At 43.6% G+C, this 19,247-nt stretch overlaps 1 protein-coding gene across 3 annotated transcripts in view; it reads left to right on the forward strand.

Moving 5' to 3' along the window:
• The window catches only part of RHPN2 (rhophilin Rho GTPase binding protein 2), a 2,376,893-nt gene that overhangs the window by 2,003,258 nt on the left and 354,388 nt on the right, over positions 1-19,247 (forward strand). For 2 of the 3 annotated variants that reach the window (XM_044081870.1, XM_044081872.1), the window contains exon 12: positions 13,549-13,625. In XM_044081870.1, the coding sequence (XP_043937805.1) occupies positions 13,549-13,625 (77 nt within the window). The remainder of the gene's footprint in view (positions 1-13,548; positions 13,626-19,247) is intronic. The other variant, XM_044081871.1, reaches the window with a different exon arrangement.

The raw sequence follows: 19,247 nt of genomic DNA on the forward strand, positions 1-19,247 counted from the left end.
TTAGTTTTTCTGTCTTCCTTTTTTCTTCCCCCAAAAAAGTTCTGTTCTTAAATTTTCTTCCTATTTAGTTTGGTATTATGGCAGAAAAAGGCCCCCCTGGGTTTAAAAAGTGCATTAAGTGCGGGCACAAACTTCCATTGTCTGATGCACCCACTATGTGTGTTTACTGGCTTGGGCCTTTACATCTCCAAGAAGATTGTTCAATCTGCCATGGCTTCAATCCCAGGGTTTTGGTAAAAAGAAGAGTAAACTTATACTGAAAGGCTTATTGCCATCAGCTTTTGGAGAGACAATATCTGGGGCTCAGTCCCCCAAAAGTAAAGTGTGAAATCCTTCATCTCCGAAACCATTCACTTTGTCCTCAACAGTTTCAGAGCTTTCAGGGAAGAAAGGCATAAGTTAGATCCAATCAGGTCCAAGAGTTCCTCATCCCCAGATCTAAAAAAAGAAGAAAGTTATGGACTCAACCACCTCTGATCCGACAAAAATGATATCGTATCTGACCGTCTCAAACCTTATGTATCTACCCAGGACAAAATACTTGCTGTCCATGGATCCGTTGCATTCAAGGGTGCCCTCACCCTTTTTAAAGTATCACTGACCCAGGTCCCCCTCTGTTGTGTCCACTTGTTCTTCCAGAAGTTTTGAAGGAGGAAGATGTGGAAAGAGTGGTACGGAAGATCCTCTCTGTGCTGAGTCAGATGAGTGTCCTATCGGCTCCTACCCCTTCAGGTCAGGAGGTACATCCTTCAACTACACCCCCACTACAAGTTCCTCCTCTGATTCCTTTATCTGTTTCAGAGTCTCTGTATCCAAGCCTTCTGGGTCTGTCTGACTTGGATCCAAAGATAACAATATCTTCAGATCCAAAGTTTTCACTGAGTGCTCCGTTTCAGTCGGATCCGGAGGGCTGTTGGAGCCGAAGCGTACTTGTCGGATCCAAGGTGCTGGAGTTGACTCCAAAGTTGTTGGAGCAGTCTCAGTGCCTCAGAGCCTCAGCATTGGATAGCTCAGCTCTGGCTTCCACCTTGGTGAGATCACTTTCGGGGCGGGGAAGGACAGCGGTCCAAAAGCTTGTCTTTTTGGATCCAAGGTCTTCTCTTTCTCCAGAGCAGTCTGCCTTCAAGGCTGTGAAGAGGGTTTTTTCTGCCCTGGCAGAATAAATGGATCCAACCTCCTCTGATCTTCAGCCTTTTATCTTGATGTGTCTGCACTTGAAGCCTCATCATTCTTTATCACAGGGACAGAGGGACAGCCAGTTGGAGAACCCCAGGCTTCCCAGCAGGGTATTAAAGTTTCTTCCGCTACCTCCCAGGAGCATCTCACTGAGGATGTCCCTTGGAAGACGTGCAAGAGAAAACACTTGGACTTGTCCTCACGAGTCAGTCACTGAGGATATGGATTTTGATGAAGGTGAAGAGTCCACACAGTCACCTCCTGAAGATGTCTCATTTGGAGAAATCCTTGAGATCCTAAAACAGAGACACCAAGCAATCCTTCATCTGAGGAGTCTATATTCCTGGAGATTTACTCTACTGGCCCATCTACCTCCTTGGTTACTCTGCCTACCGACGAGCACATTGAATTGGTCTCTGTATGGGCATGTAAGGAATCTGACACAGGTGAACCCATACCCAAGAGTCCAGACAAGATTATGGCACCACCTTCGGATAAGCAGTTTTGGGGTAAAGGGGGTGCCCGTTGATGCCATGGCCACGGCGGCCACCAAAAAGGAACTTGCCAAAGAGAGTTCAACTGTTCATACCTCTAACAGGGAATCTAGGGCAATGGACAGACTTAGGAAGCATGTCTATGCTTCAGCAACCTTCACCTTAATGTTGCTGAACTATTTGGCACATTTCACAAGGCTGCAGAGGGATTTATTAAGGAATTGTCAAATACTCACGATCCATTTCTGCAGAAGTCTAATCATCCATAACTTCTCAGATGGCTACCCTGCAATCTATTTCAAATTCATCCATGAGGCTGATTTCACATGTAGCTGAAGGAACTTCACGGGCAGCGGGTTCAGGCATTTCTGTCAGGAGACATGCCTGAATGCACTTATGTGATTTTGCTGAGCCCTTTAAGTCTTCATTTGTCAGTACTCCTTTTGATAGCACGTCTTTCTTTAGCCCCAAAGTGAAGGACACATTATCCAGGTGTGAGAAGGATGGAAAAACCCTGTCTGCAGTAGGTGTACGTTTTTTGACCCCTCAGAGATCATTTTCTGGAATCAACAAGGTGGTTAGAAGGGGTTCCCTTCAGAATATTGCAAACCTATATCTTTGAAACCTGTTTCATTGAGATGACAATATCGAAGCTTCACTTGCATGAAACCTTAAACCAGCGAAAATGTTCACTGGGAAGGTAACCACTTGGCCACCTTGGAGATATTTGCCCTTTTCCCCTTGAGAGTGTTATCTCAGAGTCAGTATATATAGTTAGGGGGTGTGGGTACCAGGCCCTCACATTGGGGGGGTGTAGGGGTGAAGCCCCCTACTTTGGTGGCTTTTAATCACTTTGTTGTGTGTATGTTGTCCTGGTGGCCAAGTCGTTACTTTCCTGGTGAACATTTTCAATGGTTTAAGGTTTCACGTAAGTGAAGATTAGATATTGTTGTCTTGATGAAATGGGTTTTGATGATATGTGTTTTAGATATTCTGAAGTAGATCCTGTATGAAGATGTGGTTCAGGAAATCCCAGGGTCCTTTCCAGGACACATGTGGAGGAACTTCCCCCAGGAGCAGAGGGGAGGACTCTAATGGTAGACACCGCTCTCGTGGCAGAGGAGGCCCACAAAACCAGGAGTCCAGAGATTTTTTTCTTGGACAGACCCTACCAGCACTCCTGAAAGGAGGCCTGATTGCTTGCCTGTGGAGGCAATCTAGGGTCGATTATTCCTGCAGCAGAGAGCCTGGCTAGACATAACAAAAGATACTTGGTGCAGAGGATTATTTCCAGAGGATATATTTTACCCTTTTCCCTTCCACTTTCAATCTCAAGGAAAATTCCTGATGTTCCACCCAATCAGAGGGAAGAAGCAGCAAATCTGATACAAAAGCCGCTAGAAAAAGAATCATCCAAGAGGTCCCACCAGACCAGACAGAATCCAGGACTTACTCAAGGTTCTTTTTAGTGCCAAAGAAAACAGGGGAGTGGAGACAAATTTTGGATCTCAGCAACTTGAAAAGTTTCAGATGGTCACAGTTCAGACCATTCTCCCTTTTCTGGTTAGAGACGACTGGATGTGCTTGATCGACTTTCAGGATGTATACTATCACATAAAGATGAACAGATGATCCAGAAGGTACTTATGCTTCCTCCAGCTGGGAGCCAGTCATTACCAGTTCAGACTTCTGCCTTTTGGTCTCACCACAGCCCCCAGGGTGTTCAACAAATGTATGGCAGTAGTAGCAGCTCACTTGAGACTGCAAGGATTCAGGGTGTTTCCATATCTAGACTGGCTCAATACTGCCCAGACCAGGCATCAATTGATTTGGGCAAGAGTTCAGGTTACTCAGACTTGTTCTTATCTGTGAATAACCATAAACTATGACAAGTCTCAGTGGGAACCATCCCCAAATTTGGAATGCATAGGAGCAGCTTTCAACACAAAGTCGATGATAGCTTCACTGCCTCCCTTAAAGGTTCAAATTATAAGATCACAGGTCAGAAAAATAATCTACAGTACCAAGATTTCACCCCACTTGGTCCTTCAAGCTCTAGAATCAATGTCAGCAGCGATAACACTAGTACCTTTAGCCAGATTTTACATAAGGATTCTCCAGTGGATGCTAGCAACAGATTGGTCGATACTTTACCATGTCTATATTATATATTCGAAGTTTCAAAACTTCGAATCCCATATGTTCGCCAACATATGATCGAAGTTTGAAATTTCATATATATAATAAAATATCAAAAAAATAAATAAAACTTACCTTAATACTCCGGGCAGGGGGGGCAAGCCCCCACACCCCCCTACTTAAATATACCAACTCCAAGATCACACTTCAGTGTAGAAAAGGGGAATTCTCCCATTTTGCACCGTACAGCACCGTTACATTTAACCTTCAAACTTTTCAAAGTTCGATCATATTGTGTTGACCATATGACATTCGAACTTTGAAAAGTTTGTTTATGTAATAGGAACCCTACATTACCAACCCATGTCAGCTCTAATACGAATCACCCAGATATGCAAAAGAGATCTCAGATGGTGGATTCAGTCAGATCAGACTCTACAAGGCTGTCTGTTTGTTCCCCCTCAACCCAAGGCCATAGTGACCATAGATGCTTCCCAGTTGGGGGAGGGGGGACATTTTATGGGGAAAACTGTACTTGTTTCCCTGAAGAGGCCAGCTTGCATATCAGTGTCCTAAACATGAGAGCAGTGCTTTTATCATTGCAGACATTTCAAGAGGTTCTCCTGTCAGGGACGATTGCAGTCCAGACGGACGGTATGTCAGTAGTTTAGTACATCAGCAAACAAGGAGAGACCGTATCATGCTCCTTGTGTTGACAAAGCGCTCAGAGTGTGGCAATGGGCAGTCTTATCCAACTACTTTCTCATACCAATGCACATTCCAGGGAAGCCCAGCATGACAGCAGACAAACTGAGCAGGTCCATTCTTCTTTCTCACAAGTGGACTGTCAACAGAACTTGATGAAAGTGATTTTTCATCAATGGGGCCAGCCTTGCTGCAATTTTTTTTCTCCCCTAAACAACAAGTGCAGCAGATACTTTGCTGTAATCCCTCCACAGGGAGAATCACCGAGGGATGGTCAACTTTATGTCTGTCCACCAGTCCCTTTAATTCCAAAATGTCTACAGAGAACTGTCAGGTTGAAGAGCAAAGTGATCCTCATTGCAGCATACTGGCCTCAACAGATTTTTTTTTTCCTTTCCTTTGGCCTCACTTACTTCATCAACCTTGGATCCTGAGTCCAACTCCAGACCTACTGTCTCACCCGATGGGCATGCTCAAACCCGACATCTCAGATCTCAGGTTCATGGCATGGTTTCTCCAATTCTGTTAATAGCCAGATGCTGTCTTCCCCTGAATGACATATTCTTTTATCTTCTCGTAAACTTTCAACAAGAAAAGTTTATACAAGAATATGGAAAATATTTGTTTACTGGGCACAACAAAATAATGTTGAACCATTTTCAGCTCCTGTACATAACATACTGGAGTTTTTAGCCTTACTTTTTAAAGAACAAGCTAATTCCTTGACCATTAAAGTTCAGTTAGCAGCAATGTCAAATTTTCCTATCGGATTCGAAGGTTCTTCAGTAGCCTCTCACAAATTGTGCAGAGCTTTCTTGTGAAGCACTCTACTTTTGAGACCTCATTTTAAGGACCCTACTCCCCCATGAGATTTCATTCTGGTACTGCAAGCTGTAATACACTCCCCCTTTGAACCAGCAGCTAAATGTGACCTTAAGTATCTTACTTGGAAAACTATTTTTTAATAACCATTACCACTGCTAGAAGAATTTCAGAGATTCAAGTCTTGTCTTCAAAACCTCCATACTTGATCTTTCACAAGGAAAGAGTGATTCTACAAATTAATGCCTCCTTCCTTCCCAAGGTGGTGTCAGAATCTAATATCAATCAGTCCATTAATTTCCCAGTATTCTTCCCTAAATTTACAAACAAAGGTGAATACAGGTTACATTTATTGGATGTTCACAGACAAGTAGACGTTATGTACTTACCATAACTTGGCATCTGTGTTGTCCATTTTCATTTTTCCTCACTATTGGGGTTACATATCCGATCTGGACTCATTTTTTAGACTTGGATCCTAGTTTTGAGCTCCTCCCTCTACCCATAATGCATCACCATCTCTGTAGCTCCCTCAGATTGATTTTGCTGCCCTATTGTTTGTTGAGTAAAGAGACATAATAGACGGAAGGAAATCAGAGTCTCAAACCATGAAAATGGACAACACAGATGCCAAGTTATAGTAAGTACACAGCTTCTACATCTGATGTTGTCCTTTTCATTCTTCTTCACTATTGGATCAGCGTCACCAGCTGTGCTGCTCTCTGGTACCCTCTAGGAAGGATATGCTGGAGCACTGTCGAACAAAAAGAAGCTCTACTTCTGGAGACAATGTCCAATTTATAACATGTCACAAAGGTATGAGTCATTGACCAAGTGGCTGCGGCACAAATATCATCAGTTGACACTTTGGAGGAGAAAACTGATGATGTAGCCACAGATCTGGTAGAATGGACCTTAGGAGAACTGGGCAATTTCAATCCATTTTTTGAATAAATGAGCGAGATACAGTCAGTAATCACTTAGCCACTGTAACTTTGGAAACTGCTTAACCTAGCCGGTTAGGTGAGAAAGAAGCAAAAAGTTGGTCAGACTTTCTGCACTGTTTTGTTCTATGAAGGTAGAACCATAGTTGTCTATGAACGTCAAGCAGATGCAAGGTATGTTTGCCCCTGTTAGAAAGGTTTAGAAAGAAGACTGACAATTGTATGATCTAGTTGATGGTCTCTGTGGCTACCTTAGGCATAAAGGATGGATTGGCATGGAGAGGCACTGTATCTTTTGTGAAAAAATGATGTAAGGAAGGTTCGATGATAAGGCCTGAAGCTTGGAAATTCTTCTTGCTGAAGTAACAACTATGAACAAGATGGTTTTCCATGAATGGAATTTAATTTCACATTCATTAGCTGGTTCAAATGTTTTTTTGAGTCAGTCCTTGAAAAATAATAGTCACATCTCATGGCGGAGTACAGTTTTTTATTGGGGGTCTAAGCAGAAAAAGCTCTTTCATGAAAGCTTTGCATAATGCGAGGGAGCCAGAAACATCTCCATTATGAAAGTTTGAAATTGCTGCCAGTTGAAGTTTTATAGTGGAAAAACTAGCTCCTTTCTTGAAAAGAGAAGTAAGGAAGAGAAGAGTGGCTGAAATTGGGGCTGAGAAAGGGTTGATATTCTCTTTGGAAGTCCAGATGGCAAACCTTATCCATTTTCTTCGATATACTTTCTTAGTAGAAGCTTTATGAGAAGCTAGAACTATGTCTCAAACAGGGGAAGCAAACTTGGACCTTTGTAGAGTTACTGGAATTGGAGATACCAAGCGGTCAGTTTGAGGGTGAGAGAGAGATTGAGGTGTTGATTCCCTGATGGATGAGACAGGAGGTCCTGCCTGGGCTCCAGAATCCATGAGGGGTATTTCAGTTGAGACCAGAAAAAGAGGAACCATACCTGACGAGGCCAGTAGGGGGCAATGAGGATTACTGAACTCTTCAGCCATCTGGCTTTCTGCAGAAACTTCAGGATCAGTGGTAGAGGGTGGTATGCATAAAGGAGACTGGAGGGTCAGTCATGAACAAGAGCATCCCTTGGGGAGTCTCCCAGAGTGGGGGGATCAGAGCGAAGTACTTACTGCACTTGTTTTGAGGGGATGCAAAGAGGTTGCAGCACCCTCCCCACTGGCCGAATTCAGATTCACCATTGACTGATTGAGGGACCACTTGTGAGGGGTCAGAATGGGCCTGCTGAGTTTGTCTGCTAGAACGTTGGTTTCCCCTTGTATATGCATTGCGACTAGAAAGTGGTCTGAAGATATCACCCATTCCCAGACCCTCATGGCCTCTCTGCATAACACATAAGAATGGGTTCCTCATTGCTTGTTGATATACCAGACTACTGACATGTTGTTGGTGCATATTGCAATCGTCCCACAGGGAAGGCTGTCCTGAAAGGCATGCAGCATTAGAAGAACAGCTGTCATCTCTAGGACAGTGGTATGCAGTCTGGTCTCTGAGGAAGACCACATGTATCAGACCATATTCCCCCCCCCCCAGTTGGAAAGTGTCCTTGGTCTCTGTGGCTGTGGGGGGTGAGAAGGAACGTTCTTCCCAGGGACAGATCATCTGAACAAATCCACCATTGAAGATGACATCTGCAAACTGGAATCAGCCTGATAGGAACTAGTAATTGTTGGTAAAGAACAGACCACTGAAAATCCAAAGCCCATTGGAGGACTCACATAACGAACCTTGCTAAGGGCACTAGGATGGTGATAGCTGACACAGAGCCAAGGGCTTGAAATATCAGTCTCACCAAGGGAGATGTTACAGAAATTATTTCCCATACTTGGTGTCTCAGGGATGCTATGTAATGAGGAGTCAAAGAAGCTATATGGTGAGTTCCAGGAACACCCCAATGAATTCCAACCTGTGAACGGGAGGGAGGTTCAGTTTGGCAGGGGTTTATGGTAATGTCCAGGTAACTGAAGATCTGGAAGAAATAGCCCCTGGCCTGAAGCAGTTGATGCTGGTTTGGAGCAGTGAGAAGCCAGTTATCCAAATACAGAAACACCTGGAATCCTTTCAGTCCCAGGTGAGCTGCCACTACTGCCATGCATTTGATAAACACCCTGGGGACTGTGGTGAGTCCAAAGGGCAAAGCTCTGAACTGGTAATGACTGGCTGCCAGCCTGAAGCACAGATGATTTCTGGGGCATCTGTCTATTTTTATGTGATAGCAAGCATCCTGAAGGTCTTTTGAGCAAATCCAGTCATCCTTGTGCAACAGCGATAGAATGGACTGAACTGTAACCATCCGGAACTTTGACTTCTTTACATGTTGATTTAGATTCCTCAGATCCAGGATGGGTCTTAGGTCCCCCATTTTCTTTTATACTAAAAAGGAGCTGAATCCTCTTTGTCTGTCTTTTGGATGACTCTTTTTTGAAGTATTTTTTTTTAATTTCCAGTACAGTGTACTTCCTCTGTCTGGGTGGTACGTCGGGGAGATTTTTTGTTCGACTGGAGGTGGAAAGGAAAAGGGAATGTTAATAACCTCTGAATATTATGCTTAGCACTTAGGAATTTGTTGTCAAATTGGTCCAGGCATCTAGGTGCAGGAATAACAACCCCCTGTCTGTCTCCAGAGACAGACAGACGGGCAGCACTTCAGGAGCACTGATAGGGCTTGTCAGAGAAAGGTTCTCTGAAGCCCTGATTTTGCAGACCCCCTCCACCTCTGATTTACCATTGAAACTTCCTCCTGTGCCTCTGAAGGAAGAATCCCCACATTTATCCTGAAAAGAGCCTTGAGATTTTCAAAACTACTGTGATTTCTGGAGAAAGGGCACTGAGCGGTAGAAAACTTGATCCCAGTGGCAGGCAGCATCTTTTCTTCCTGATAGTTGCGGGTAAGAGGCTCTTTGATGGACGGCCCAAACAAGAAGGAGCCATTTAATGGGACATTGACAAAGGATGCCTTCAGAGGTTCTGCAAAGTCAGAAAGCCTTATCCAGGCATGCCTTCTGACTGCAATACCTGAGTTGGCTGCCCTTCAGGTACCCTCCACTGAATGGGAGATAAGCCTTATAGAAGAGTTAGACACAAAAACAAGAGTAGCCATTTGGGGAGATACTTTCTTGAAGTCCTCGTTTGACATGGTTTCTGCAAGAGAGTTGTACAGCTCCAAGTCTCTCTGCAAGTGAGTGAAATGTGCCAAGTAATTTAACAACCTCAATGCAAACGTAGGTGAGGTGAAGATGTGCTTACCAAACCTGTCCATTGCTCAAGACTTCCTGTTCAACAGATGGACAAAGGAGCTCTGTTTGGCTGGTGGCTTCTTGGTGGCTTCTGCTACAATGATGGCATCACAGGGACACCCTTGGACCAATGAAGTCTGTCTTTGGGGGAACCAGAAATCTATCTGGACATTTGGCGATTGGTTCGATAGTGTCCAGCTCCTTCCAGGCCCAGCGGGAGAGTAAGTCAATAAGATCGTCCGCCAGGGGGTCACCCAAGATGCATATGGGCCTGCCCTAAAAGCAACCAAGAACACAGACTCTTCAGAAGAAGGAAGTTGGGAGGACCAGCCACCTTTCTGCCTAAAATCTCCTGGATGTCTCCAGAGGAGACATCTTCAGGTGGTGATCTTGAGGATCCTTCTCCCTCATCAAAGTCTGTGAGTGACTTCATTGGAGAGACAGTGTGCCTCCTTTTGCATGTCTTCTTCCGAGGGACCTCCTCTGAGGGGTATTCAGGGGAGGTATCAGAAGAAAGGGGGGCTTCCTTGGAGGGAAGAACTTGGAGGTTTCTCAAGGCAGGCTGACCCTGGACAGGGATGATGGGCTCAGCAGTCAGATCCAATGAAGGGCGACGAGGAGGATCTGAGGCAAAAGAAGTCGGATCTCTGTGAACAGAGAAAGTTCTTTCCACAATCTGGAAGGCCGATGGACCAGAAGAACCCCCTTCCATCTCCCTCAAATCCAAGGGAGTCAAAAAAGCATGGACAGAAATCTCTCCTGATCCAATGTCTCCAGACAGGATCAGAACAGAGCTGTTGAGGGCCAAAGCGCAGAGAGGAAGGAACGGGTCCAAAAAAGTCAGAACCAACCCCCCCCAGATCTGACACCGACCACTCGGATCCAAGACCCACTCTGATCTGAAGATCTCAGAGAAGAGCTAGTCAAGGTTGCTGTCGGAGTCGAGGAGAGAAGCTTCCTTGGATCTGAAGCAGACTCTCTTGGGTAGTTAGGATACTGGGACTCCGAAGTCGCTGGTCATATCAGAGAAGGAGAATGGATCAAAGCAGCGAGGACACTCACTGATCCAGTTGGGGATGGAGCTGACAAAACTCCCATCTGGATCTGTGTTTTGAGAAACCATCCTGTCCATATTGTCATCTGACCTAGAGGATGCAACCAGAGTAGGTCTGGAGTGTTTGGTTGGGGTTTGGAGCAGTTTCAAGGCCAGTGTTGAGGAAACTGCCGTGATGGTGGACTCTGGGATTCGGGTCCTAATGCTCGGATCTAAGGTAGAGAAAGTTGGCCTAGGAGAGGCAGTCATGTGAGAAGTCCCTGTCAGATCCAAACAGCCCTTTAGATCCAAATGAGCAGAAGTAGGTCTTGGATCCAGTAAGTTTAGATCCGAGGTCTTAGCAGTCTTTGCTGGAGGCTCCAAAGAGGCTCTGGAAGACTTATGGAAGGGTTTGCTCAGCTCCGAAGACCCAGTAAGGCTGGCTGAGGGGGGTTGAGCTCCTGAGGAACAGGATGAAGCAGGCAAGAGACCTTTGCGAATAAGCTTGTTCCTGTGGTCAGCAATGGCTCAGGGGTTAAATCCCTCACAAATATGACAATCTGTCAATCACAGGTGTTCTCGCCCTAAGCAATACACATATTTATTATGCGTGTCAGAATGGGGGATCATATGTCTACATTCCAAGCAGAGCTTGAATCCTGTAGGCTTGTCTGGCATAGTACAAGGAAAAAAGTTATTAACTTTGAATATAACTATAATACTAACTGCGTACTGACAGCTACACTTCAATAACAGAGCAACTGTGACTAGAAAAACTACCAATGACAAGAATGAGGAAAAAACTTTTTTTTTTTTTATATATAAAACACTTCACTTTAGCAGGAAAAAAAAGAGAACAAGTGTCAGGCATTGGAGATAGAAGCAAGGGGGGGGGGGGATACACAGTCTAGTCCCTGACACCTGCGATACTGAAAGGAAGGGGAGGAGATTAATAGCAAAAAGGATAAGAAGTTAAAGATAAGAAAGAATAAGTGTAATAATCCAAAAAATCTAAAAAATAGTTAACTTATCATAACTCCAAAATGAGACCAGGAATCTGCGTCTGGTAGCTAGGTGGCAAATGAATTCTGGGGAAGCTACAGAAATGGGGGATCATTATGGGTAGAGGGAGGGAGGGGTTTGAGACTAGGATCCAAGTCTAAATAATGCAGCCGAGTCAGATCCAAGGGTCGGATCATATAACCCCAATCGTGAGAAAGAATGAAATTTATGTTTTTACCTGCATAGAACACAAGACATCAGGAAAATAGATCAGTTGTTTGTTTCCTTTGCAGAATTGAAATTGGGCAAACCAGTCGCAAAGGTAACTTTAGCCACATTGCTAACTGATTGTATTTCATTTGTCTGTAGTAAACTGAGTATTACCTTACCACAAGTATGAGCTTATTCAACTAGGTCCATGGCAACTTCTGCAGTTTTTCTTTCTAGAGCATCCATGAACGAAATATGTGCAGCAGCAACTTGGGCTACTCCCCATATTTTTTATTACTCATTACAAGTTGGATCTAGCCTCCAAGGGTAGAGCATTGTTTGGTTCAAGTGTGCTCAGGAATATCCTTTCTTATAGTCCACCCAGGATTTAGGTAGCTAGGGACTCTGTCCCATCAGTTGAGGATAGAATGAAAATTGATAACATCGGAAAAAGAAGTTATGAACTTACCATAACATTCTATCTGTATTGTCCATTTTCATTCTTCCTCAACTCCCCACCCACCAACCCCCATCCTTTCTGTTCGGAAGCTTCTAGAAGAATGAGCTGTTAGAGGGACATCATTGTCCTTGATATTGAACTCCAGATATAGTTTCTTTCTGCACTGAGCATACGCAATTTTACATATCCTATATTTATGCATATAAAACATCTCCTTTCTGGTAAAAATCAGCAAACAATGTCTGAGGTAACATGGGTAAGGGAGAAGCTCGAGAGTTCTTGGATACCACGAGCTTTAGTAACAGCTGGATCCGAACCCTTCAGTTGAGCAACAGTGAAAACTGATGACACAGATGGAACATTATGGTAAGTACATAATTTCTTTTTATTAAAATTAGCTATGTATTCTGTTTATTTGGTGTTTTTTTTTTGTAGTATACAGAGATTTTAATGTATATTCTAGACACTCCCTATTAGCAATGCTTTTCTTTCTTTCCATTTCTCTCTCTGTCTCTACCTCTTGCAGTTTTTTAATGCCCAGTAACCGTTTGTCTACCTCATTTGTCTCATAATGAGTCTAAACTAGTAGCTGATATGAGTCTGTCTAAAGTACAGGAATTTGTCAAACAGAATGTAGAAAATACGCACTGTGTAACAAACTAAACTAGTTAAGGATTAACTCACTCTTTGGTAAAGCTTTTTAGCAAACCTTTTTAGGCATAACCTCAAGCCGCAAGGGAGAGTGCTTTATATGTTTATTTAGCAGGTTAGCCCCCCCCCACACACACACACACACACCAGGCAGAGCCTGTTTTCAGGGGAGACCTGAAGTAAATTAGTTAGCTTTTTTATGGGGGGCTGGGAAGAAGGAAAACCCACTAAAACAAATGGAAAATTTGCACTCAGCCAGTGATCTTGAAGTCAGGAGCTGGGAGGGAAGAGATATTAACCACTAAGCCACTATGAAAAAGATTATGTAATCACCTGTCAACCTTCTAGCTCCAAGATGTGAAACAGATGCTAACAGTTTTAACTAGGAGGCTCACAGCATATTTAAAATGTTTTGTTTTAGATTTAATACAGTCTTTTGATTTAGAATTTACCACAGTGTTTTTTGGGGGGTTATTTGCCTAAAAGTCGTAAAGTTGAATTTATGGCAGTCCTTTCAATGGGGAACAGGATTTTATAACAAAACTGAAGAATTGCTACAGTTGAAAAGTATGAATATAAACTCAAAACATTGTGTTGCTTACTTCATGAAACATTTTATAATACTAACTTTTTTTTCCTTTTGTTTCAGCTTATAGTGAACAAAATGCTGAAATGGTGCCATTTCACCTGTCAAAGGTGAAAGTCATAGACTTTTTCCAAAGGCTGGTATGTGGGGCACTAATACGTGCTAATCTGGTTTATATTTAATAAAGCAGTATGGAGGGATAAATGAGTAAGGGTTCAGTCTGGAGTTTACTAACATGGGCACTTATTAACCAAACTCACAATGCATGTGTTATACTTGTATAATCAAGTTTCTGAAGAATAATTGCTGTATTTTCTACATTAGTTTTCTATGGGACTGGTCTTTCAGAGTATGAAAAGTTACAAAAAGTTATTTAAAAAAACTGTCAGTAAAATCTGTGACTGCGTAAGAGGCAGTAGTACAGATTAGTAATCTACAATCAGTTAATTCCCCCTTTGAAAGTCCAGTCTTAATTTGTTGGGCTTGGTGTTCATTTTCACAGTGCAATGAAAGGTATGACTAAAGTAATACATTTTTTTGTCAGACACTTTGCAATAAACAGGAACTTATCAGCCAATAGCTCAGCTAAGTAAAAAATAACCACTCACAGTAACACTTAAAGCAAACTTAGTCCACAATCAATAGTTGAGACTTGAAGCTTTGTATATAATTATGTGCATGTTACCATCATTCTTGTATGTTTAATATCTGTATTGATTTTATACACCAAAGTTAGTACAGTGATCTTTACATAGACATTCACTGGGTTTTACTTCTAGGATCATAGAACCACAGGAGTTACAAGGTATATGAGCCATGCTGCCATTTCTGCCTTGCCATTACCCACCACTAGGTCTTGCTTCTCTTTTCAAGGAGAGCCGGGTCAGTCATGTCAGGGGTAAATTTATGAACACCTTTCCAGTTTTTCAGCTCCTTTGTAAAAGAAGACACTGTGAAACACTGCATGTGAAGTTGTTCTATCTCGCCGTGCATTCTTTACTGATGGGTTTGAAGCCGATCCCTCAGCTCCGGGTTGGCCAATTGCAAAGCGCGAGGTCTTCAAATAGCTCGAGGCCAAGTCCCTATCCCATGATGCACCTAGAGTTACCTCAGATCTAATTTGCCGCTGCAATAGATCGGAGGTTCTGCATTAGCTCAGGCCAGTAAAAACTGTTTTCTACTTACTTATTTACTAATATTTAGATAGATAGTTTATTTACAGCTTTCTAGTGTGTGTTATTGCATTTCAGGCCCTTCCCTTCCCTTAGTGTGATATAAACATTTCCTAGTTGGCCTCTTGTTTTAGGCCTAACTTAAAACCTGTTTCTAATTAATAGAGTATGCTTAGTCAGTGACCTTTGTCACATTTTTGCTAATTAGTTAGATAGTGTATAGATGTTCATCGTGTTACACTGCTGCAGTCATTACACGTGGTCATTACACTTGAGTTATCCTGCTGTCAGGCGGTCCCTCAGTCGGCCTGAGTTCCAAAGTCTTGGTCTGGCGTCGGTTGCTGTCGCTTCTTCCCTGACGGCAGTGTGACAGGGGCATATAAGATGCAGCCGACACCATTTTCTTCAGTCTTTCTTGCCACACGGTGCCCGAAGCAAAAGCAGTTCGCAAGTGCCGGTCGGCCAACTCCTGAGATTTTCTTTCTGAATCCAGAACTGAAGTCTTTTACAAAGCTAAGTTCCCCGTTGGTGAAACTTTTTCTTGCCTCAGACCGATGTCAGTAAAAGTTAATAACTGTTTTTCTTGTGGGAAGCAAATACCTCATAAGGATTTCCATTCTTATTGTATCCCATGCCTAGGCCCAGACCACGACGTCACAGGTTGTTGGTTTTGTGCTAGGTTTAACAAGCGCACTGTAAAACGTCGGTTTGATTTTTCCCGACATTATTTTGGCAGAAAATTCAATTATACCATGCCGTCAGAACTACCGATGACCGGAATACACAAAAAGCGCAAAGACAAGGATAGGCATCCAAGGCCCAAAACTGATGACGAAGCCTCTTCTAGGCCAGTCGCCGGTACTCCGGTTCTCAGCGAGGTGCCTTCACAGCCCCTGATGACCGCTCCTTTAGAATCTCAGGCTGCCTCTGACTCCCACGTGGATATGGCTGGCCTTCGGATGCACCAGATTTACAGCCTACCGAGACTAACCCTTCAGAGGGATCCGGAGTAGCTGAGCAACCCGTAGCTTCAGAGGGTGTTTTCAGACCTACTCGGTTAACCTTTAAATCTTCTGCTAAGTCTAAAATTCCTTTAAAAACAAACAAACCAATTCTTCATTCACCAGGACAGGCCTCCATGCCTAAGAAACAAATGCTCAAAATGGCCAAAGACTTAATCACCCTGATCAGGGGGTCCCATCCCCCTCCTGATAAAAGGCCTAGATAGGATGCAGACTATGACTCATCCGACCAGGTATCCATCTCTTCAGATTCATCCTCAGACCTAGGATACTCTTTACCCCCCTAGGAGGATTCTGATGCTGAGGAATCAATTCCTTCAGCCTCTCCACCAGAGGACTACTCCTTTGGGGAAACCTTGCATACCATGAGGGAGCATTTCCATTGGGAGGGCCAGGATTACTCATAGTCCAAGAAAAGGCTCAGAGATTTCCTTTTATTACCTCAACACGGACCCCTTGCTATTCCGCCAGTGTTAGACATTGTGGATGATGTGTATACTGAATCCAGTTTAAATCCTAATTCTTTACCTGCTGTTCCAGTTAAGCCAGACAGATACTATAGAGTCCCCGACTCTCACAAATTTCATTATAAAAGCCCTGCTGCTGACCCTGAAACTATTTCTCAGGGCCCCAAAGGGGTAAAGGCCTCTTCAGCAAAGAATCCAGTCCCCTCTGACAGAGATTCCAGAGCATTAGACAGGTGGGGGAAGAAAGTATATACATCTGCTACTTTAGCAATGAGGGCCTTAAATTGCCAGTTTCACATGCTAAAATATCAGCAATATTTGATGTCTCAGTTGAAACAAAAAATGCTTCCAAACTCAGATCCTCCTAATTATAAAGAAATGCAGGATTTATTGCATGCAGCTGAACAAGTGGGAAAACATACTTTGCAATGTGGTTTTGATTCATTAGAGGCCTCCTGCAGAGCAGCAGTTACAGGATATGTCATTAGTTGGTTAAAAGAACAGACGTTACTAGATCATGTTAAAGCAAAATTATTGGATGCACCTTTGCAGCAGGATGTTTTATTTGGAGTTAAGGCAGAAGAGGTATTAAAGAAAATGGAGGAAAAGGCAAAATCTATGCAAACGGTAAAGGATTTCTTACAGGTTCAGCCTCCTCGATTTAGCAGAAATTGGCCAACAAAGAATTGGTCCTTTCCAGTTACAGACAGACCTCAAAGGGGGAGATACAGACGTCCAAGAGGTAGAGGTCAACCACAAGGTCTTTACAGGCCTCGACAGTGGGGTGCATCAACCCAGAAAGAAGGGGAAGACAGGCCTCAACATTACAAAAAACAGCCCCAATGACTTCCCACTTCAGCTGCCAAACAGTTCACTCTTGACAGCCCCCTTGGGAGGAAAACTGGCACTTTTCTGTCACAATTGGCATATGATCACCAAAGACAAATGGGTTCTCAACATTGTATCTCAAGGTTACAGGTTCCACTTTCACACTCTGCCAATGCTAAAAGGAATGCCAGATCTGCCATCAAGTCAATGGGCAGAGGCTCAAAGACAAATTACAGCACTCATGGACATGAGAACTATTCAAAGGGTACCAACACAGGAGCAAGAACAAGGATTTTACTCAAGATTCTTTCTGGTTCCCAGAAAGGACAAAGCCTGGTGGCCCATTTTGGATCTTTCTTCTCTAAACACTTACCTGGATGTTCCAAAATTCAAAATGTTGACACTACAGCAGCTTCTTCCCATGCTGGGCAAGAAAGCTTGGCTCTTAACTTTGGACCTCAAGGACGCATACCTGCATGTCCCTATCAGACAAAACTGCACAAGATACCTCAGATTCATAGCTGGTTCAATGCACTACCAATTCTCTGCACTGCCCTTTGGCTTATCTACTGCGCCCAGGGTCTTCACAAAGTGCCTGGCACCAGTAATTGCATTTTGCAGACAGAAAGGAATTCAAATGTATCCATATCTGGACGACTGCCTGATTCAAGCAGAGAGCAAGGACATTCTTCTAAAGCATCTGGCATTTGTAAAACAGTTATTAAGTTGCCTAGGGTACACAGTAAACGAAAAGAAGTCAAAACTAGTTCCCTCACAAGAGATAATATTCCTGGGTGACAGCTTGAATACAGCGGCCCAGATGGTTTATCTCACGCCAGACAAGCAAGGACAACTAACTCAATGTTTTCAATTGATGGCAACAAAGACCCAACTCCCTGCAAGAAAAATTCTGCAGGCCTTGGGTTACATGGCATCTTGCATACTACTAATTCCATATGCCAGACTGTATATGAGGAAACTACAGTGGTACCTAAAGAGTGTCTGGTCTCAACACTGTCAATGTTTGGAAACAGTAATACCACTAATCCCTTGCCTTCAACAGGAGTTTCGATGGTGGGCTCAAGCATGTCACCTCAACAAGGTACAGCTTTTCACTCAACCCATAGCCAGGCAAACACTGACAACAGATGCATTGGATTATGCCTGGGGAGCACACATGGCAATGGCATATTTAGGGTACATGGCCCGCAGAACAAAGGCATCTTCACATCAATCAAAAAGAGATGCTAGCTGTATAAAATGCCCTTATAGCTTTCAAGGATCTGCTGCATCCAGGACAACTACTGATAAAGACAGACAACACCACAGTTATGTGGTACATAAGCAAGGGGGCGCTCACTCCTACCCCCTATGCCGACAAGCCATGACCTTGTGGAACACAGCTATAAACCTTCAAGTTCATCTGCAAGCACAATTCCTGCCAGGAGAGAAAAACACACTGGCAGACGTCTTAATCAGAAACATCATGGATCCCCACGAATGGGAATTGAATCCACAAATATTTAGAATGATAACACAGAAATGGTAGAGCCCGGACATAGATCTGTTTGCATCCCCAATAAACTGCCAGCTACAAATATTCTGCACAAGGAGTTGCCATCTACAAGCATGGAAAGTGGATGCCCTCTCATTCAGCTGGGAGAACCTACAAGTATACGCTTTCCCACCACTACCTCTCCTGCCAAAGGTACTCACAGAAGCCAGGCAAGAAGAGCCAAAGATGATCCTGATTGCACCAGACTGGCCATGCCAGCACTGGTACCCAGTCTTAAGGAGCTTAGCACAAGAACCACCCTGGATTTTGCCTCAAATCCCACATCTGCTGACTCAGCACAACAATCAAATACTGCACAGCCAGCTAAAGACCTTAAACCTAGCTGCATGGAAGATTGCTTAGTCAAGCAAGCAATGCCTCTCTCCAAAGCTGTTATGGATGTCATTCTGGAGGCCAGGAGGCCAAGTACCAGGAAAGCCTATTCGGATAAATGGAAGAGATTCTATGCCTGGAACCAAGCTCACAGCCTTGACCCTCTTGTCCCAAACATTCCTCAGATACTACAATAATTAACTGAGATGCTGGACAAAGGCCTCTCCTTCTCATCCATCAAGATCCACGCCTCTGTCATCTCTGCTCATTACAAACACGGATCCACCAATTTTCTCTAATCCTCTGTTAAAACAGTACCTCAGAGCGGCTAAAAACATAAGACCGCCCCGTAGAGCACCTACTCCAACTTGGGACCTCAACTTTG

Source organism: Protopterus annectens, chromosome 8.part1 (assembly GCF_019279795.1).
Source record: "Protopterus annectens isolate FY-2018-M chromosome 8.part1, PAN1.0, whole genome shotgun sequence".
NCBI lineage: Eukaryota > Metazoa > Chordata > Ceratodontiformes > Protopteridae > Protopterus > Protopterus annectens.